The 23,363-nt window shown below is 42.7% G+C and overlaps 1 protein-coding gene across 4 annotated transcripts in view; it reads right to left on the minus strand.

The window, feature by feature from the left end:
- LOC109900650 (ubiquitin-conjugating enzyme E2 J1) overlaps nt 1-23,363 on the minus strand; it is a 36,328-nt gene that overhangs the window by 7,917 nt on the left and 5,048 nt on the right. For 2 of the 4 annotated variants that reach the window (XM_020496372.2, XM_020496371.2), the window contains exons 2-6: nt 6,960-7,025; nt 5,144-5,217; nt 3,802-3,933; nt 3,092-3,176; nt 133-238 (exon numbers count right to left, since the gene is read on the minus strand). In XM_020496372.2, coding sequence (XP_020351961.1) covers nt 133-238; nt 3,092-3,176; nt 3,802-3,933; nt 5,144-5,217; nt 6,960-7,025 — 463 coding nt within the window. Of the gene's footprint in view, nt 1-132; nt 239-3,091; nt 3,177-3,801; nt 3,934-5,143; nt 5,218-6,959; nt 7,060-23,363 lie in introns of all 4 variants that reach the window. The other 2 variants (XM_020496374.2, XM_020496373.2) reach the window with 2 other exon arrangements.

The raw sequence follows: 23,363 nt of genomic DNA on the forward strand, positions 1-23,363 counted from the left end.
ACTGATTTAATGAGCCATTCGCAGTTTCACTGTACCTACCAGCCGTGTGTACTTCGACTTGCATGGCTTAATCTTTGCATTGGAAAGAGAGTAAAGTGGAAAGAGTGGAGGGTTTAATCTGTGTAATCTTACTTTTTGGCCAGGCCTCTCCTCTCCTCTGGATTATAATCAAGGGATCCGATTGCACCCTCCCCTTTGGTTGGCATGAATCCGATTATAGCTATTAGTGCCGTTCTGACTGAAAGGGAGAAACAGAAAAATTATGAAAGACAAAACCCCCCAAAAACTGTCTGTCGACTCGTAACAGCAGTGGATAAAGGGAGTCGCTAAATCACATGAAATACCACGGCACATTCTGTCAAGTTCGCCACCCATGTTATGTAATGCGTTGCGGGAGTAATGCTTTGTTTTATACTGCGTAAGCCTGGATTTAGAAAGCATTTCTGAGGACATTCGCCACAGCAACTCCTCAAATAGCATTCCCCAGCTGACATGATGGGACACTTTCGCAAAATATTGGGATAGCTTCTGTCATGTCCCTGGTTGCTTCAGGGCTTTCTAACAACTCAAAACCAATGGATGATTTGAATAAAGACATATCATGTACATTATAAACACCTATGAAATCAAGTAGCAGGCTGACTGGAGGCAAAGAATGGACAGCTGGTGACAAGACAGCTACAGGGAAAAGAAAAGAGAGAGGTTAAGGAGGCCTGCTACACAGTGAAAGCCTGTTTCAACAGATAATGATTTGGTTGTCTGAATTCTCTCTCCAGAAATTATTACAACTGTGGGCACATGGTACTGCACATGGTACTGCAGAACAAACATAATCTAGGAACCAATGCAGCTGCCTCCCCGGAGTGAACCTGTAGTGGAGATCTGAGACACCAAAAACCCAGTGGGGGATGTTCAATCTCTGGGCCATGGACTCATTGGCTTTAAAAAATTTATACAAATAATTAAATTAAATTAATTCACCTTTATTTAACCAGGTAGGCTAGTTGAGAACAAGTTCCCATTTACAACTGCAACCTGGCCAAGATAAAGCAAAGCAGTGCGACAAACAACAACACAGAATTATACATAAACAAACGTACAGTCAATAACACAATAGAAAAAAGTCTATATAAAGTGTGTGCAAATGAGGTAGGTAAAGGCAATAAATAGGCCATAGTGGCAAAATAATTACAATTTAGCAATTAAACACTGGAGTGATAGATGTGCAGAAGATGAATGTGCAAGTAGAGATACTGGGGTGCAAAGGAGCAAATAAATAAAAAATACAGTATGGGGATGAGGTAGTTGGATTGGTTATGTACAGATGGGCTATGTACAGGCACAGTAAGCTGCTCTGACAGCTGGTGCTTAAAGTTAGCGAGGGAGATATGAGTCTCCAGCTTCAGGGAGTTTTGCAATTCGTTCCAGTCATTGGCAGCAAAAAACTGGAAGGAAAGGCAGCCAAAGGAGGAATTGGCTTCGGGGGTGACCAGTGAGATATACCTGCTGGAGCGTGTGCTATGGGTGGGTGCTGCTATGGTGACCAGTGAGCTGCGATAAGGCGGGTCTTTACCTAGCAAAGACTTATAGATGACCTGGAGCCAGTGGGTTTGGCAACGAATTTGAAGCGAGGGCCAGCCAACGAGAGCATACAGGTCGCAGTGGTGGGTAATATATGAGGCTTTGGTAACTGTGATAGACTGCATCCAATTTGCTGAGTAGAGTGTTGGAGGCTATTTTGTAAATTACATCGCCGAAGTCAAGGATCGGTAGGATGGTCAGTTTTACGAGGGTATGTTTGGCAGCATGAGTGAAGGACGCTTTGTTGCGAAATAGGAAGCTGATTCTAGATTTCATTTTGGATTGGAGAAGCTTAATGTGAGATTTGTAGATGCCCATTTATTCTAAGTCAGAACCGTTCAGAGTAGTGATGCTGGACGGGCGGGCAGGTGCTGGTAGCGATCGGTTGAAGAAAATGCATTTAGTTTTACTTGCATTTAAGAGCAGTTGGAGGCCACGGAAGGAGAGTTGTATGGTGTTGAAGCTCGTCATTTGAGAAACCAAAGCTGTTGAGTCTGCCAATAAGAATGTGGTGATTGACAGAGTCGAAAGCCTTGGCCAGGTCTATGAATACAGCTGCACAATATTGTCTCTTATCGATGGAAGTTATGATATCGTTTAGGACCTTGAGCGTGGCTTGCCATGTGACCGCAGAGGACAAAAGCAGGAGTTATTTTAGATGAGCATTTGTATGCGCATTAAAATACCCCGAAAGTAATATAAAGAAAAGCAGTGCGGGATTCTCCCATTGAATCTGATTACATTTCCATGCTTTTGGTACGGAGAATAACGTGAGAGGAATACTCAGAAATAGGATGGCTTAACGGTGGTAAATGAAATCATGCCAGAAAATAATGGAAATATCAGACTTAATGTAGGAAATAGTGTGCTGCCTGCTGCCAATACAGGGCTTTGTGATCGAATAAGATGTGCGTGCCAAATATGCATTCCAGTGACACACTTTCTTCTTATTTACTTTGTTCTGAAATGAAGTCTTCTTTTCAGCCCCTTCCAGTTTCCTCTCTTTAAATTGCGGGGAAAAAGCTCAATGATAGAACAAAAATGCCTGAGCAAAAAAACATTTGCATATCTGCCTTCATTTAAATTCAAATTAAAAGTCTTAATCCGTCGTTTGTTCGTGTTGGTCCCTGGCAGGCAGAGAACGAGTGAGTGGGGATGCTAGGCTAAGTTTAGTGCAGCAGCTGGATGAGTAGGACTGGAAGAGGGAACAAGGACTGTGTGGTGAGCTGGGTGTGTGTGTGTCTCTCCAGGCTGGAGGAGACAAGCCATTTACTTGATTTTGCTTACACAGAAAATGTATCAAGATAATTAGCCTGTTGTAACTTGTTTCAAGACCTTTTTTGGTTAAAGTAAGCCAAACTATCTGCCAGGCTGCCATCTTTTCAATAGCGGTGGTGGTCACGTGTTAGCGAGGCAGAGGATCTGAGATCGAGTACCAGTGCGGGCTCATGAAGAAGGTATCTGTACTGTTAAGCAAGCACAGTGACACCAGTTACAAAGGGATACCTACTGCTCCAAGATGGCTGCCATGTCTCCGGGTGATGGCCAGAGATGCTCAGACAGATCTTCTTTCCCACCTCGAATCTTCCATTGGGCTGAAAGAGAAGCATATCCATAGAATTACATATAGAATAAATGTATAATAATGATAAGTGATTTATAGGATTTCGATGATAGGATCTCTATTACCATATCATGGTCTATGACAACCAGGTTGAACAAGCAACAGGGAGACAGTGAGACAGGCTGAGGTGAGGTGGAGGCTGGGGGGTGGTTGAAGGGAGGGATATTAAGAGAAAGAAAGAGAGTGAGCCTTCAAAGACCAAGTAAAACCTGGCAGCCTAAGCTAAGAGAGAGAGAAAAAAAGAGACTTTGGACATAAAAAAGACTGTCACAACCTGTCTGATCCACTGGCTTTTATCAGCCTGTCATTGATTCTTCAGGTTATTATTGGTGCATGAAAAAAAAACACATTACCGCTTCTTTCCCACAGAACCATTCAAGTCCTCTGTGACAGTGCAGTGACAGGCATGGCTTTGTTCTGACAATAGTGTCTCGGTGTGTCATATGATGTGGCTCCGGGTTTAGAAAAGACGTCTATAGCTGTCTATCATCCAGCCTTTAATAATTTGATTGGTTGCTTTTTGTTACTTCAATTTACACATAATTGGCTGTGATTGATCAAAAGAGGGGAATATGTGTGTGTGTTGGGGGTCTTACTGTGAGTAGGATGATGCTGGGGGGCTTCATGGGATACTCCGGGGGCAGCACGATCCTGCCGTGGTAAACCCCACCATCAAAATCTGAGTCCGGGGGCCCGCGGACTGAGAAGTGCCACTCAAACAGATTATCCTGCAGGTACACAACAGGCCAGTCACAAACACATATGTGACTTGTTTCAGGAAACTAGGCGTATGTTGCACATCACTACTACACAGGAGAGGCATTTGAACGTAAACATGTATTTTTTTAATTAGAATGCCTTCTGGAACATGTGAACTTTCATGTGCCTTAATAACAAACTTGTATTCCATCCATAAATACAAATAAAATTGTTAAATTAAGCCTAGTTGGTTTAGCCACGGAAAAAGACAGGAACCTTCCCACCAACCATGATTGGCTGAGATAATGGAAGGGCTGGACATGCTGGGAGATGAGTTTGGATTGGTCTGCCATGTAGAATGCTTCAGTTTGTAATGTGAGCTTTTCAGTATGTGTTGACAGTCCTTTCTAACGCTCCGTTTTTTGAAAGATATAACGTTAGCCATCAAGAACAACAAAAGTTTTGCTACTTCTCTCAACAACATTGATGCCTTGAATTTAGCAGGCGCTATCGACAGATCAGTTGGAAAAAGTGATGGGCTACTTTCTGCACATGCCACGGTCAATGTGAACCGGAGTGACTTGACACAACGCTGGCCAAACAAGATGTAGCTACAAACAAAATGGAGTTGAATGGTTCCAGCCTGCCATGAAGAATTCATCCATTTTATACGGGTAAGAGTCTAGCTACATTTTCTGATATAATTTTTTTATTTAGTCAGAAAATAATTTTTTTGCAACTTCAATCTCTCTGTTAGTTAGGGAACATTAGCTTGCTGGCTCGCTAGCTAAAGTTACGTGTATGATCTGTGTAGTAATATTATTAGAATCAGAAAACACATTTGCATTGCTAGTTATAGCCTAATGTTAGCCAGCTAACATTGAACCTAGTTTGTTAACTTTAGCTGCAAATTTATACTACAGCTATGACAATGTTTGTATTGGTTAGTCTTATGAGTTGGGATTATGCCATTTCATTGTTTAGCTAGCTAGCTACCTACTAGCTAGCTACATGTCTAAACAAAAAAGACTCTGGGGGTGATGTCTGGGGGTGATTTCGGCCATCTATTGTATTTCATGAACATGTCTAGACAATAGTGACCCATCCACTTAGCTAGATGTGACTGGGGGTGGTTATAGCATTTCCTTCACATGAACCATCAATTTAGACAAGTGTGTCAGGTAAGCGTCATCTGATGATGAGCCTGAGTGAGTTTGGGTGGCCCCAGGTATGACTGACCTCCAGTGGCTGGGCGTGGTAGTGCTCTGTGGGGTGCCTCAGTTCAGCTGCCTCCTTCATCAGCCTCTTTACAGCTAGCACCCACCCGGTGAAGAGAACAAACAAAACATCACGGTTAGCGCCAGGTAAAGCTGACATGCACTCATTCTTTATCCCAGCTGACACCAAGCTTGCAGTTTACTTCCACTAGCATGAGGTGTTCCAGGCATCCTCTCCACCGGTAGGTCTATATCCCCATATCCACAGACAAATATAGGGCCCTATAAAATCTGCGTTGTGGAAAATGAGAGAATCACAGGATTCAGACATTAAAACAGAATTCAACAATATTCAAAAATGTGTTGAACTTAGTAGGAAATCGACAAAATGTATTGAACTTACTAGAAAATGCATTAAATTATTTTTGGGAAAAACTAAATGAAATCAGGCAAAAAATACTAGATTTTATAGAGCCCTACTGACACAACAGTAGGCTAGACTCCTGAATTAAAGTACACAGCGCTCATAGCTGCGGGAAGTATGGGTGCTGAGGGTGCTGCAGCAGCCCCTGATAAATCGAAAACAAATTTTAAATTGAAAAAAATTGTCAGCGCGCAAGGTCATGGAGTTCTCTATGTTTGTTCAGTTATTGAGTTGTTACGCTTACCCACCGACCCGTTGAAAAGGAGGCGAGATGGAACCGAAATTGGAAAATAATTGGAAAAGGAAAGTGGAACTAAGGGGTATTCAGATGAACGGAATTGGTTTGGAATCCTTTAGAAGAAGTGAGCCTGTGAAATGAGCTCAGGAGTGGGGACCATCAGTTGGAAAGAAACCCTGGCTGGCCTGGTTATGTTTGAAAACATTACCAGCAATCAAATCCTTGCTTCCTGCATTCTAGTTTCCAAAATTTCTCTTAAAGCACATTGGAGGAGAGGATCCAAGGTCCCTCCCTTGAACCTGCTTTGAGAGGAATTGAGAAAAACAAGGACAGAAGAAACAAGGATTTGACAGCTAGTAAGGTTTTCAGACACATCCCCTGTATGACTATAGGGCACAAGGATTTGACAGCTAGTAAGGTTCAGACACATCCCCTGTATGACTATAGGGCGAAGGGCAGGGGAGAAAGGCAGTTCAAGGCAGTGGAACAGAGAGGCTCTGACACCACGCCTCCCGGGGCACATGTTCCAGGTCTAATCTCGCCTCGGGCCAGACCCTCTAAAGATCTAACTATCTGTACTATTCTGTAATCCTACACTGAAAAGAGAAGGACAAGTTAAGGAAGTCGGTGTGTGAAACTAGAATGCGCCGAGTAAACTCTTCCCCCTCCACCCCCCTGTTTACTCACAGATGGTAAGATCAAGTTTATCTTTCTGGGGAAAAAAAATGTTTGCATAAACTAAAGATGAGGTTATGACTAGGGCTGTTGCGGTGACTGTATTACCGCCAAACACTGGCGGTTATGAGTCATGAAGGCAGTCGAATTCCACATGGCCGTTTAGTCAGGGTAATTAGGCTTCTCCAAGCACTGATGCTGCTGATGGTCATTAGTAGCCTACCAAACGTATTAACTGCCTGGTACACAGCACTCCATGGTCCCTTTAAATCACTCTGACATAAATGTAAATCTATTCGAAAATCTAAATCAGACACTTCATAAGAGCCCATGTTGTGCAACATTTCTATAGGCTATACAATTCCGCGAGAAAACAATGATGGCCTCTATTAAAAAGAGGAGGATCCATCAGCTTTCTATAGGCTAGGCTTACAATATTTATTTCTCAACTTTCCTAATATTAAGCACATTGCTTAACTTTACAATAGGAGTATAGCCTACCTGGCTGGCATGAAAATGAACCCCGGGAAAGCGTCCTCCATTCGCTATGTATTTTTTCCGTTGCCCCTGTATCGAGACAGGTGCATGATAATGGTCCATTCTAAATCAAAACAAATTTCACACATTATTTAGTATATGTAAAGACAATATTAAATCAAGAATAGTCTGATGGGTGACAATATTAGCCTATCACTTGTGAATGACGCCCAGCTTAAGGCAAGAAACAAAGCCTTTTTTTGCAACTTCTTCAAATAATAGTATCACACCTCATGTAGCCTAGCCCATAGGCCTATATGTTTTCTTTAAAATGTAGTTTTTTTGTACTTTTTCTCCCCAATTTTATGATATCCAATTGGTAGTTACAGTCTTGTCCCATCGCTGCAATTCCCATACAGACTCGGGAGAGGCGAAGGTCGAGAACCACGCGTCCTCCAAAACAGGAAAGTGTCCAAATAACTTCTTAAAATTAAGCACATTGATCCACTTTACAAGAGGTGTACGGCCTAGCAGTGCGCGAGTTTCCAGTTTGGGGAAGATAATTTACCATAAAAATGCACCTTTATAATAAAAGCATCACATGCATAATCGCATTTCCGGTCACTTTGATAATGGTGTTATCCCGCTAATGGAACATGGGCCCTTATAGCCTACTGCTGTGTGTGCACTGCTGCGCTTATAATGTGAAGAAATAGCCTAATAGTTTATCAACATTTTAAGCTAAACGTTATGATCTGTTGCGTCAGCCACATAGCGTAAAAAAGTGGTTTTGATGCTAGTGGTTGTATTCATTTGAGATCTATAGCATCCCACAACTGTCCCAGACTATGTTTGGAATATTTGTTTCTCGCACAGAATATAATAGGTAAACTTTTGTACTATGGCGGATAGTAGAATGACATAGGCTAGTGCTTCTGCTGTTCGTTAGAATTACTCATCTTATTGGCTGACGAAAAGTAAATGTGGACAGTTCTTCCAATATTTTAAATATGCACCTCGGAATTGGATAAGGACGCAATTGTGTCCCCGGTGTGTCGGTCTTCACTTGTAGCCTGTGAGAAAGACCCGATCACGTGATGGAGAGCCATGTGAGTGAGAGGTGCTTCAGAGCCCGCAGCACTCATTGAGAAGGGCACAACGCAACACTCCGGGCCAAGGGCACCATGGCCACTGGCCACAAAAGGCATGGATTTTTTTAGGGTGCATTACGGCCACACAAAGGGGATGCCACTGTGAAATTCGAGGCATTATCAAGTGCTTGTCAAATTGTGAATGAGAGTGATGAAGTGTGTACAGCCTGCGCAGAAAACAAAGCAGAGCTCATGCCTTTCAAGACACTTTTTTCAAATCATCATTAGAGTCGCATCATGCAGCTTTACAATGTATTAAAAATCTAAACATATAGCCCAATGTTTGTAGAACAACTACAGATACATTAATAACTCTAAATTAAGCATATAGGAGTACCTAGTTATTTAACCACACTCCCTCAAATCGTTTGGAGATAATATCCTTTCTATTTTTTTCAGCTGTTTAATTGTATTCATACTATGAAATATATAAATAATGCCACGGAATTCGAAGCATATCTTGTCTGCTAAATGAACTAGTGTAGCCCACAGCAATATGGCATAGCCAGATCAGGACCTAACATAATGACAATGCTATTCTGTTTTTCTGAAATAAAAACATTTTCTTCATATCATGTTTCTTTAGACCTGTCTAAAAAAAAATGGATTTATTGTGAAGGTGTAGGCTATACTACATGGATTTATTAGACTTTTTAAAATGTAGACATTCCAAAGGTATCAGTGACTTGTATGCTATGTGTGGAAGCCAGGAGATGCTAAATGTGTTTGTTACTTAACGGTCAATTACAGTGAGACCAACAGTTATTTGCTTGACAATCGAAGTTTCGTGACCGCCACAGCCCTAGTTATGACATGCTAATAATTATCAATAAGCACCTTTCGAAGAGCGAATGACATGCAGGTCAAACAGTGTGACCAAAGAAATGGGGGAATAATATTTCCCCCAAAAAATTACTGTCTGAGAAAGTTATTTCACATCCTGACTTGTTAAATTAGTGAAGCGAATGGTTTCTACTGTGGCTTTAAAAGGTGCATCGTAATTTCAGGAAATTACTAAAATATTTCTGGTGCTAATAGTGGAATGACAGTGTTACTAAACTGATCATTTCAGTTTATGTGAGAAAACAAGCACTGAATAGTGTAGGGAATAATTGTAACATCTAAATCGCTGGGAAATATATTTTCCATAACAAAAAATATCCACCAGCTTCAAACAGTGGTTTTGGTCCACCAGCTTCAAATAACTGTAAAAACGATATTTTGTGTAATTGAAAATATATTTCACAGCGATTTAGATGGTACAATCATTCCTTACACTATTCAGTGCCTGTTTTCTCACATAAACTGAAATTGAGCGAACAGTGTAGAATTGTAGCAACCAGGAAATTAGCAAATCCACTTGATAAACACAGCCAAAGTCAGAACAGCTTTCCCAGTATCATTTTTCCAACAGATGTTCCCCCGGAAGGAGAAATACAAATATCACAGCCAATCATAACACTGGCGGGTAAGTAATACTGTAAAACTGTATAATTTCACTATTAGCGACAGATATATTATGGACATTTGCTGATGCAAAAAAACAAAAAAAATCAGGCTTAGACATCATGTTGTAGGAGTCAGACACCGACAGATGCATTTCTGTTTATACAGCTTGGAAATCCGTTACAAATAGATGCTAAGCTTCAACGGGAATTGGCACAATACAACAAAGCTGAAATGTATGTAAGCACTCAAGCTAGTCACAACTTCAAGCACATTACAAAGGAAATATTAATCATTTTCTGTGGAATTGTGCAATAGCTTGTACCCTCTTTGTTACTGCTATGGGATCCCCCATGGCTCCTAACTATGCTAATTTGTTTGTGGGTTACATGGAGAAACAGTCTATTTTCAATCCTCTCAAAAATTTTGTTTTCTTGCCGCACATCATTATTTGGAAATGGTATATTGATGATATTTTTGTTCTATGGAGGGGTGATGCAAAACAGCTCCAGGCATTCCATGTTTTTCTATCATTTGAGATTTACTATGCAATCTGACACACGTCAAATCAGTTTTCTTGATCTTCTGATCTTGTGTGAAGATAATGTTCTATACACTGATCTTTACAGGAAGCCTACTGATCATAACAGTTTGTTGAGGGCTGATAGTTGTCACCCACTTCCCTTTAAAAATAGTTTGCCCTACAGCCAATTATGTCGAATCAAAATAATTTGTAAAGAAAAAAATCAGACTGACAGAAATATGGCTGAGACGCAAAGAAAGTTCAGGGAGAGGGGCTACAAGAATGATAAGATTAATATTGCCATTGAGAAAATTCAAAACAAAACATGACCTTTTTCAAGGTCAGTCTCGCAAAAAGATGCATTCTTGTGTTCTAACTACCCGCTGTTCAAAGTGCTCTGAACAAATTAAGGGAATTGTTCACAAACATTGGCACATCCTAAAATCTGATGACAGTCTCGGTAATGTGTTTTCGAACCTTCCCTTGGTCGTATTCTCGGTAATGTGTTTTCGGACCTTCCCTTGGTTGTATTCTCGCGGGGCAGAAATCTCAGAGACCAATTGGTACACTGATTTACCACCCCAAGATATTCCTGAACAAAGTCTATTTGCGCCCCTACTGGATTGAAATTACAAATGTAATGGCTGTGCTCAATGCAATGGCACTTATAAATGTAGATCCTTCAAACACCCACAAACAAGGAAATCGATCCCAATCAAAGGTGTTATTACGTGCTCCACTAAGGCAGTTATTTATCTTATAACTTGTCCTTGTGATAAAAATTATGTAGGTAAAACAAAGCACGAATTAAAAGTATGTATGTATCTCAGAGCATCGTAGCACCATTAGGTGTAAAAACTTTACTTACCCAGTTGCGGCCCACTTCTTGGAGGCAGGCCACTCGATTTAGTCTCTGTGTTATATTGGCATCGAACATGTCAGGAGAGGGGATGACCTTGATAATTTATTGTTAAAAAGAGAGACTGCCTGGAACTTTAACTTAAAGACCCTTGCGCCCTTCGGTCTCAACGTAGACTTTGATCTGAAGCCATTCTTGTGATTATTGTGACTTTGCCATTGTAAATTGTTTGTAAGCTTGTGTAGTCAAATGAATCTGATCGTATGCTATCCATTTGTTGTTTGTATGCTGTTCTTTGTATGACATTTTAATATTTGATCATTAACCAATGATATTAGGCCACTCTTGGCCATGATTACAGAGACCTGTGTCTTTTGACACTACATAAACGAGTCATCCCGCAGTGTTTGTGATTATACCCTGATGAAGACAGCTTGGCTGTCAACGTTGGTAATTCAATTTTTGCATCCGAGCTCCTAGAGTGTGCGGCTCTCTTTTATTTTCAAATGTACCCTCTTTGTTGACACCGACCAGGGTATCAATTCAAATGTGTTGCATTCTAATACAATTTGATTAATTGACAGAGTGCTTGTAATTATACACTGCTCAAAAAAATAAAGGGAACACTTAAACAACACAATGTAACTCCAAGTCAATCAATGCTTCTGTGAAATCAAACTGTCCACTTAGGAAGCAACACTGATTGACAATACATTTCACATGCTGTTGTGCAAATGGAATAGACAACAGGTGGAAATTATAGGCAATTAGCAAGACACCCCCAATAAAGGAGTGGTTCTGCAGGTGGTGACCACAGGCCACTTCTCAGTTCCTATGCTTCCTGACTGATGTTTTGGTCACTTTTGAATGCTGGCGATGCTTTCACTCTAGTGGTAGCATGAGACAGAGTCTACAACCCACACAAGTGGCTCAGGTAGTGAAGCTCATCCAGGATGGTACATCAATGCGAGCTGTGGCAAGAAGGTTTAATGTGTCTGTCAGCGTAGTGTCCAGAGCATGGAGGCGCTACCAGGAGACGTGGAGGAGGCCGTAGGAGGGCAACAACCCAGCAGCAGGACCGCTACCTCCACCTTTGTGCAAGGAGGAGCACTGCCAGAGCCCTGCAAAATGACCTCCAGCAGGCCACAAATGTGCATGTGTCTGCTCAATTGCTCAGAAACAGACTCCATGAGGGTGGTATGAGGGCCCGACGTCCACAGGTGGGGGTTGTGCTTACAGCCCAACACCGTGCAGGACGTTTGGCATTTGCCAGAGAACACCAAGATTGGCAAATTCGCCACTGGCGACCTGTGCTCTTCACAGATGAAAGCAGGTTCACACTGAGCACATGTGACAGACGTGACAGTCTGGAGATGCCGTGGAGAAGGTTCTGCTGCCTGCAACATCCTCCAGCATGACCGGTTTGGCGGTGGGTCAGTCATGGTGTGGGGTGGCATTTCCATGTGCTCGCCAGAGGTAGCCTGACTGCCATTAGGTACCGAGATGAGATCCTCAGACCCCTTGTGAGACCATATGCTGGTGCGGTTGGCCCTGGGTTCCTCCTAATGCAAGACAATGCTAGACCTCATGTGGCTGGAGTGTGTCAGCAGTTCCTGCAAGAGGAAGGCATTGATGCTATGGACTGGCCCGCCCGTTCCCCTGACCTGAATCCAATTGAGCACATCTGGGACATCTTGTCTCGCTCCATCCACCAACGCCACGTTGCACCACAGACTGTCCAGGAGTTGGCGGATGCTTTAGTCCAGGTCTGGGAGGAGATCCCTCAGGAGACAATCCGCCACCTCATCAGGAGCATGCCCAGGCGTTGTAGGGAGGTCATACAGGCATGTGGAGGCCACACACACTACTGAGCCTCATTTTTACTTGTTTTAAGGACATTACATCAAAGTAGGATCAGCCTTTAGTGTGGTTTTCCACTTTAATCTTGAGTGTGACTCCAAATCCAGACCTCCACGGGTTGATAAATTTGATTTCCATTGATCATTTTTGTGTGATTTTGTTGTCAGCACATTCAACTATGTAAAGAAAAAAGTATTTAATAAGAATATTTCATTCATTCAGATCTAGGATGTGTTATTTTTTTTGAGCAGTGTATATGGGGCGGCAAGGTAGCCTAGTGGTTAGTGCGTTGGACTAGTAACCGGAAGGTTGTGAGTTCAAACCCCCGAGCTGACAAGGTACAAATCTGTCGTTCTGCCCCTGAACAGGCAGTTAACCCACTGTTCCCAGGCCGTCATTGAAAATAAGAACGTGTTCTTAACTGACTTGCCTGGTTAAATAAAGGTAAAATAAATAAAATAAAAATATATTAATTTGCAGTGCTTAACATTTGCACAGTGCTTAAAATAATATTCTTCCAGAAGAAAGAACAGTGGATAGGGCTTAAGGACCTTGTATAGTATGAATGAATAGTACAGTAAATATTGAACAAAGACTGTAGGGAGCCAAGAGGTCATGGCAGAAGATATACAGTACATTAGGAAAGTTTTCAGACCCCTTGACTTTTTCCATATTTTGTTACATTACAGCTCTATTCTAAAATGGATTAAATAAAACATTATCAATCTACACACAATGCCCCACAATGATGAAGCGAAAACAGGTTTTTAGAAATGTTTGCAAATGTATAATAAATGTAAAAAAACAGATACCTTATTTGCATACAGTGAGGGATAGGCAGCATTCATAGACAGCATTCCTCCTCCTCCAAACAAGGCGAGTTGAGTTGATGCCAAAGAGCTACATTTTGGTCTCATCTGACCACAACACTTTCACCCAATTGTCCACTGAATCATTCAGATGTTCATTGGCAAACTTCAGATGGGCATGTATGTACAGTGCCTTGCGAAAGTATTCGGCCCCCTTGAACTTTGCGACCTTTTGCCACATTTCAGGCTTCAAACATAAAGATATAAAACTGTATTTTTTTGTGAAGAATCAACAACAAGTGGGACACAATCATGAAGTGGAACGACATTTATTGGATATTTCTAACTTTTTTAACAAATCAAAAACTGAAAAATTGGGCGTGCAAAATTATTCAGCCCCCTTAAGTTAATACTTTGTAGCGCCACCTTTTGCTGCGATTACAGCTGTAAGTCGCTTGGGGTATGTCTCTATCAGTTTTGCACATCGAGAGACCGACATTTTTTCCCATTCCTCCTTGCAAAACAGCTCGAGCTCAGTGAGGTTGGATGGAGAGCATTTGTGAACAGCAGTTTTCAGTTCTTTCCACAGATTCTCGATTGGATTCAGGTCTGGACTTTGACTTGGCCATTCTAACACCTGGATATGTTTATTTTTGAACCATTCCATTGTAGATTTTGCTTTATGTATATGTGCTTTCTTGAGCAGGAGGACTTTGCGGGCGCTGCAGGATTTCAGTCCTTCACGGCGTAGTGGGTTACCAATTGTTTTCTTGGTGACTATGGTCCCAGCTGCCTTGCGATCATTGACAAGATCCTCCCGTGTAGTTCTGGGCTGATTCCTCACCGTTCTCATGATCATTGCAACTCCACGAGGTGAGATCTTGCATGGACCCCAGGCAGAGGGAGATTGACAGTTATTTTGTGTTTCTTCCATTTGCGAATAATCGCAACAACCTTCTCACCAAGCTGCTTGGCGATGGTCTTGTATCCCATTCCAGCCTTGTGTAGGTCTACAATCTTGTCCCTGACATCCTTGGAGAGCTCTTTGGTCTTGGCCATGGTGGAGAGTTTAGAATCTGATTGATTGCTTCTGTGGACAGGTGTCTTTTATACAGGTAACAAACTTAGATTAGGAGCCCTCCCTTTAAGAGTGTGCTCCTAATCTCATAAAAGACACCTCGGAGCTAGAAATCTTTGTGATTGGGAAGGGGTCAAATACTTATTTCCCTCATTAAAATGTTAATCACCTTATAACATTTTTGTGTATTTCTGGATTTTTTTGTTGTTATTCTGTCTCTCACTGTTCAAATAAACCTAACATTAAAATTATATACTGATAATTTCTATGTCAGTGGGCAAACGTACAAAACCAGCAGGGTATCAAATACTTCCCCCCCCCTCACTGTAAGTATTTAGACCCTTTGCTATAATACTTAAAATTGAGCTTAGGTACATCCTGTTTCCATTGATCATCGTTGATCATCCTTTCTACAACTAGATTGGAGTCCACCAGTGGTAGATTCAATTGATTGGACATGATTTGGAAAGGCACACACCTGTCTATTTAAAGGTCCCACAGTTGACAGTGCATGTCAGAGCAAAAAAGGAATTGTCCGCAGAGCTCCGAGGCAGGATTATGTCGAAGCACAGATCTGGGGAAGGGTACCAAAACATGTCTGCAGTATTGAAGGTCCCCAATAACACACTGGCCTCAATCATTCCTAAATGGAAGAAGTTTGGAACCACCAAGACTCTTCTAGAGCTGGCCGCCCAGCCAAACTGACCAATCGGGGGAGAAGGGCCTTGGTCAGGGAGGTGACCAAGAACCCGATGGTCACTCTGACAGACCTCCAGAGTTCCACTGTGTAGACGGTTGTCCTTCTGGAAGGTTCTCCCATCTCTGCAGCACTCTACCAATCAGGCCTTTATGGTAGAGTGGCCAGACGGAAGCCACTCCTCAGAAAAAGGCACATGACAGCCCGCTTGGAGTTTGCCAAATGGCACCTAAAAGACTCCCAGACCATGAGAAAAAATACTCTTTGGCCTGAATACCAAGCGTCACATCTGGAGGTAAATTGCCACCATCCCTAAGGTAACGCATGGTGATGGCAGCATCATGCTGTGGGGATGTTTTTCAGCAGCAGGGTCTGGGAGACTAGTCAGGATTGAGGGAAAGATGAACGGAGCAAAGTACAGAGAGATCCTTGATGAAAACCTGCTTCAGAATGCTAAGACTGGGGTGAAGGTTCACCTTCCAACAGGGCAACAGCCCTAAGCACACAGCGAAGACAACACAGGAGTGGCTTCGGGACAAGTCTCTGAATGTCCTTGACTGGCCCAGCCAGAGCCCGGACTTGAACTCGATTGGATATCTCTGGAGAGACCTGAAAACAGCTGTGCAGCGACGCTCCCCATCCAACCTAACAGAGCTTGAGAGGATCTGCAGAGAAGAATGGGAGAAACTCCACAAATACAAGTGTGCCAAGCTTGTAGCATCATACCCAAGACTTGATTCTGTAATCACTGCCAAAGGTGCTTCAACAAAGTACTGAGTAAAGGGTCAGAATACTTATGTAAATGTATCATTTTTTATTTTCGTAGAAATTTGCAAAAAATTCTAAAAACCTGTTTTTGCTTTGTTATTGTGTGTAGATTGATGGGGGGGGGGGGATTTAACCCATTTTAGAATCCGTCTGGAAAAAGTCAAGGGAACTGAATACTTTCCGAATGCAGTGTATGGTTTGCATGTGTGTGCGCTACAACCTCTACCCGAATGCAGTGTATGGTTTGCATGTGTGTGTGCTACAACCTCTGCCCGAATGCAGTGTATGGTTTGCATGTGTGTGCGCTACAACCTCTGCCCGAATGCAGTGTATGGTTTGCATGTGTGTGCGCTACAACCTCTGCCCGAATGCAGTGTATGGTTTGCATGTGTGTGCGCTACAACCTCTGCCCGAATGCAGTGTATGGTTTGCATGTGTGTGCGCTACAACCTCTGCCCGAATGCAGTGTATGGTTTGCATGTGTGTGCGCTACAACCTCTGCCCGAATGCAGTGTATGGTTTGCATGTGTGTGCGCTACAACCTCTGCCCGAATGCAGTGTATGGTTTGCATGTGTGTGCGCTACAACCTCTGCCCGAATGCAGTGTATGGTTTGCATGTGTGTGCGCTACAACCTCTGCCCTAATGCATTGGGCCCACAGAAACCCTGGACTGGAGGAGACAGCAAGGGCAATAAATTACAGTGACCGCCACTGTGAGTTAGCACTGTCCAGAGCGAGCAATCCTTTCTCTCGCACTCCCCAGCAGCAACAGATGATGCAATCATACAAAGGAGGAGCTATTGTGGAGGAGGACCATGTCTAAAAAAAAAAAAGTGAGGGAGTCTACAGTATATAGTGCCCTCCGTAATTATTGGGACAGTGAAGCATTTGTTCTTCTTTTGGCTCTGTACTCCAGCACTTTGGATCTGAAATGATACATTGACTACGAGGTTAAAGTGCAGAATGTCAGCTTTAATTTGAGGGTATTACAGCACTTTTTGTACATAGTCCACCGCCTGCCCCCATTTAAGGGGACCAAAACTATTGGGACAAACTCACTTATGTGTATTAAAGTAGTCAAATGTTTAGTATTTGGTCCCGTATTCCTAGTACACAATGATTATATCAAGCTTGTGACTCTACAAACTTGTTGGATGCATTTGCTATTTGTTTTGGTTGTGTTCCATTTTATTTTGCACCCAATAGAAATTAATGGTAAATAATGTTTTGTAGCATTTTGGAGTTAGTTTTATTGTAAATAAGAATATAATATATTTCTAAACACTTCTACATTAATGTAGATGCTACCATGATTATGGATAGTACTGAATGAATCGTGAATAATGATGAGCGATTAACTTAGACGCACAAATATCATACACCCACAAAAATGATAACCTCCCGTTATTCTAATGGTGTCTTGGGGGTATGATATTTGTGTGTCTGTAACTTTCTCACTGTTCCAATAATTACAGAGGGCACTGTATGTGGACGTGTGGATACAGATTTTCACAATGTTTAAGTTGATACCTCCTGTCTATCTCTACTGCTGTGGGGTGGCAGACAAAATCTTCCACTTGGGACTTCTTTGCGGTTCAGCGATGGGGAAATGATTGTGACGGAGGTGAGATACGGTATCAGAGGCGGGCATGCCAGGCTTGTTATGTTGAGGGCCACTTGGAGTGTCTCAGCTCCATGTCTCATTCAGCCTGATTACGGTGATGACTGGGTGTCTGTCAGCACCAGGCTTTGATGGCATGGCCAATGGCGACTCAGACACTGCCTGTGCCTCTAAGCTCTCCAGTCATGGGTCTGATCCCCGGGCCATGGCAGCTGTCAACAGTTTGTCCGGTAATATGTGGGTCCCCCTCCAACTCCAACTTCAGCATGGTGGTTGTCTCTCTCAGCAGCTGGCTGACTAATATTCTGAGATTTCACAGAAAACACCCACTATTGGACTAACCAGGTTTAATACAGTAGGCTGGTGGGATGAAGAGCAAAATATTGTATACTGAGTGGTTTCAATTGGGATTTGATTTGACAGGTCCTTGGAGGGTTGATTTCCAGATAACACTAGCAGTGTGGTCGGCTTCTGCACACCACCCCCCTCTGTGATGATTATCTGGAAGAGACAGCTGCCATGAGAGGGAACATACAGTATAGGGCTACATAGCTTACACTTCCTATTCCTATTGTGCATTTAGCCTGCCTACCTTGTCCTAAAGTTGCAATTGCCCATTTGTTACTAGGCAAATAGGCTATATGTAAACTTCTAACTCTGAATCTGGGGAGTTCGATGCATAGCCTAATTGTTCAAGGGCTATATTATAATGAGTGTAAGGTTAAGTAAAAATGTGTGTTATGGCCATGTGAGCACTCCGTTCTTCTGAGCTGAATCTATCCTGGAGCGCCACTAAGCACTCTAAGAACCACCCGGCCTCAAGTCCAATTCGTTTGGTTTGGGGATTAAGCACTGGCTCCCACTACTGAAAGAGATGCAGCTGCCTTAAAAAAGCACTTGGCACTCTAGTTGTGGCGGGGAGAGAGAAAAAAAGCATGAAGAGAATAAAAAGCCTAGTTATTTTTTTTCCTGCATGTGGGTGGTCAAATTGGCATGGTCTTGGAGTAGTCTGATATAGCTTAGTCTGCACTCCTGTTTCCCGGGGGATAGCAAGGTGAGATGCAGTTCTCAGACCCCTCCTCCGACAGCGAACATGCCCCCTCGTATAGGCTAAACTACTCAGCCGTTCCCTCATTAAAGCCACTGTGGGATCAGGGGCTTTTGAAAGTGAGAGTCAGGTTATTGGTTAAGCATGGTGAGTTATCGTAAAAATTCACAAGTTAGGACACAGAGCTAAAATAATAAGAAAGAAATCTTTGACAACAGTATTGCATAATTTTGTCAGTAAGAATCCAGCTGTTCAAAATCATATAATAAACTAGATCAGGACAACAGTAACGTCAAGCTTTACATGACAGTGCTCTTACCACGGCTCACAGACTTTTCATCAATACTGGTACTCACTGCTGATACACAGGGACCAGATGTTGCAGACAGACAGTGACGTTTTTTTCTTCACTGGATCAGTTGATTGCTCCGCTGAATACAATCAAAGTTCCTCACGCCTCATTACTTGGAGACTTGGTTAGCATCGGAGTGGAACTCTTGTCCTCAACTAGCCTACCTGGTTAAATAAAGGTGAAATAAAAACTCTACACATGTGAAGCACTTATCTCCCTATGGAAGTTGTCAATGCTGTGACTGTCCCTAAAAAGGAACAGACAGACTAGGGCTGGATCTCTGCCCGTTGGTCCTCCTGAAACACCCGGATGCACTTTGACAGGAACCCAAAACCCTCATTGGTTTTCTATGGCTGCATCCCAAATGGCACTGTATTCCCTTTATAGTGCACTACAAAACATTAGGAACACCTTCCTAATATTGAGTTGCAACCCTTTAACCCTAAGAATAGACTCAATTCGTTGTGTGAAAAACCCAGCAGCGTTGCAGTTCTTGACACTCAAACCAGTGCACCTGAGACCTACTATCATACCTCTTTTAAAAAGGCACTTAAAAGTGCGCAGAAGACGTGGATGTCGATAAAGGCAGCTCCCCGCACCTTAACCTGTCCATTCCCCTTCATCTACATCTGGATTTAATAGGTGACATCAATAAGGGATCATAGCTTCCACCTAGATTCACATGTTCAATCTGTCATGGAAAGAGCAGGTGTTCCTAATGTTTTATACACTCAGCGCACTACTTTTGACCAGAGCCCTGGGAATAGGGTGCCATTTGGGACACATTTTATGTGGAGTGCTTTTTTAGCCATGTCTCATAATAACAATGAGTGGGAGTGAAAGAAGAAAAGCCTCTGCTGCCACATGGGCCTCCGGACTCCAGTGGTGAGAAGGGTTTCGGTCAATGGCCCTGGGAGATAGGATTATAATCCTGTACACAAAATCGTTTTACGTAACGCATTTTAGTGTTTGCAGCTGGGGGCGATTCAGGCAGGGTTTGTCCTGTGAGCAGGGAGACACCGTTATGTAACCACTTTTAACCAAACTCTTAAGAAGACACGATAGGGTTTAGAGACATAGGTGATGATGGAAAACTTGGTGCTCACTACTGACCACTCCCCTTTCCAAACGTAGAGAAGGGCTACGTCCCAAATGGCACTCGTTTTTATTTCTCATGTATTTTTCTTCTACCATGTGATTTTTTTAGTACTACATTGATATCGATCATTGAATTGTTGAGTTTAGAGCTTGCAAGAACGACATTTCACAGCACTTGTGCACAAGACATTAAAACTTGAAACTATTACCTATATAGTGAACTACTTTTGACCAGAGCCCTATGAGTTGTGCACTATTTAGGGAATAGGGTGCCATTTGGGACGGGAACAATGTTTTGGTTGTGGGTTTCTAATGCTGTTTGTTCACAGCTGTCTGCTCTCCAAACTGGGAGGTAATGCCAGGTCTCAGAGACAAAAGGCGGAAAGTGATACTCTAAACATAGGATCTTCATTTGCTTTTCCAACACCAAGTGTGCAAGGACAAGACAGCTTTGATCAATATTCTGATCAGAGAGAATTCTACCTCTATACCTGATCTAGTGTGACAGAAGCGACAGGCAAAAAAATGCTTCATGCTAAAACAAGGTCTCGGTACATTTCGATTATCTTGACAAAGCCCAAGGCAAATGCCACAGAAGGCAGAAAATGAAATCTAGAAACCATCTCTAATTTGATCGAGTGTGAAACCACAGAACCTGTGAACACATGGAGCTTAGTGCAACTGATTGGAACTGGTTGAAAGTGGCATGTTCTTCCCGCCCACTCAGTAACAAGTTAACTACTGACTTTCAGCATGCATATAGAGAAGGGCACTCAACTCTGATGACTGATGATTGTTAAAGGAAATTGATAATAAGATTAAGGCTGTCCCTGACAAAACATTTCTGGAGTCGACTGAAAGTCGTCTGTTCTTTCGACCAATCGATTAGTCCAAATGTTTAAACATGTATTTTTCCAAGACACACCCTGTGTTTTAATAAAATCAACTAAACTCAGCAACAAAAAAAAGAAACATCCTCTCACTGTCAACTGCGTTTATTTTCAGCAAACGTAACGTGTAAATATTTGTATGAACATAACAAGGCTCAACAACTGAGACATAAACTGAACGAGTTCCACAGACATGTGACTAACAGAAATGGAATAATGTTGTCCTGAACAAAGGGGGTGGCCACCAGCTGCATTAAGTACTGCAGTGCATCTCCTCCTCATGGACTGCATCAGATTTGCCAGTTCTTGCTGTGAGATGTTACCCCACTCTTCCACCAAGGCACCTGCAAGTTCCCAGACATTTCTGGGGGGGAATGGCCCTAGCCCTCACACTCCGATCCAACAGGTCCCAGACGTGCTCAATGGGATTGAGATCCGGGCTCTTCGCTGGCCATGGAAGAACACTGACATTCCGGTCTTGCAGAAAATCCCGCACAGAAAGAGCAGTATGTCTGGTGGCATTGTCATGCTGGAGGGTCATGTCAGGATGAGCCTGCAGGAAGGGTACCACACGAGGGAGGAGGATGTCTTCCCTGTAACGCACAGCGATGAGATTGCCTGCAATGACAACAAGCTCAGTCCTATGATGCTGTGACACACAGACCATGACTGACCCTCCACCTCCAAATCGATCCCGCTCCAGAGTACAGGCCTCGGTGAAACGCTCATTCCTTCGTCGATAAACGATAATCTGACCATCACCCCTGGTGAGACAAAACTGCGACTCGTCAGTGAAGAGCACTTTTTGCCAGTCCTGTCTGGTTCAGCGACGGTGGGTTTGTGCCCATAGGCAACGTGGTTGCCGGAAATGTCTGGTAAGGACCTGCCTTACAACAGGCCTACAAGCCCTCAGTCCAGCCTCTCTCAGCCTATTGCGGACAGTCTGAGAACTGATGGAGGGATTGTGTGTTCCTGGTGTAACTCGGGCAGTTGTTGTTGCCATCCTGTACCTGTCCCGCAGGTGTGATGTTCGGATGTACCGATCCTGTGCAGGTGTTGTTACACGTGGTCTGCCACTGTGAGGACGGTCAGCTGTCCATCCTGTCTCCCTGTAGTGCTGTCTTAGGCGTCTCACAGTATGGACATAGCAATTTATTGCCCTGGCCACATCTGCAGTCCTCATGTCTCCTTGCAGCATGCCTAAGGCACGTTCATGCAGATGAGCAGGAACCCTGGGAATCTTTCTTTTGGTGTTTTTCAGAGTCAGTAGAAAGGCCTCTTTAGTGTCCTAAGTTTTCATAACTGTGACCTTAATTGCCTACCGTCTGTAAGCTGTTAGTGTCTTAACGACCGTTCCACAGGTGCTTGTTCATTAATTGTTTATGGTTCATTGAACAAGCATGGGAAACAGTGTTTAAACCCTTTACAATGAAGATCTGTGAAAGACAGGGTCTTGAAAAAGGGACGTTTCTTTTTTTGCTGAGTTTATGCATTGAGCTTGTCTGAAGCTTTCAGCTTATCATTTGATGAAATAAGACAAATGCCTCAAGAGGGTGCCATAGATCTATATCACCAGAAGAAAAAAACAACCTGATGTCAGATATGTACAGTGATCTCCACTTATATTGGCACCCTTGGTAAATATGAGCAAAATGGGCTGTAATAAAAATGTCTTTGCTGTTTATCCTCTTGGTCTTTCATTCAAAATATTCACAAAAAATCTAACCTTTAATTGAAGTAAAATGATTGAAAATTAAATAAATATTTTTCTTCAAAACATGTGTGCCACATTTATTGGCACCCCTAGAAATTCTTAAGTAAAATCTAACTGAAGTATTTCCCATGCATATTTTACGTTAAGTTCACCTGAGTGATTAGGAATACTTAAGTGGTAAGCCATGACTTCCTGTTTCACTGGGGTATACATATGAGGTGACATACAGGCCAAGCTCCCATTGTCATCCATCACTATGGGAAAGACCCGAGAATACAGTAATGATGTGCGACAAAAGGCTGTTGAGCTGCACAAATCAGGAAATGGCTGTGAGAAAATAGCTCAATGATTGAAAATGTCCATTTCCACTATCAGGGCAATAATAAAGAATGTGTGTTTACAATCAGCCTGGAGGAGGATGTGTGTCTATATTGACACCACACACAGTGAGGAGGATGGTTAGAGGGGCCAAAAAATCTCCAAGAATCACAGCTGGAGAATTGCAGACGTTAG

Source organism: Oncorhynchus kisutch, linkage group LG12 (assembly GCF_002021735.2).
Source record: "Oncorhynchus kisutch isolate 150728-3 linkage group LG12, Okis_V2, whole genome shotgun sequence".
NCBI classification, from domain to species: domain Eukaryota; kingdom Metazoa; phylum Chordata; class Actinopteri; order Salmoniformes; family Salmonidae; genus Oncorhynchus; species Oncorhynchus kisutch.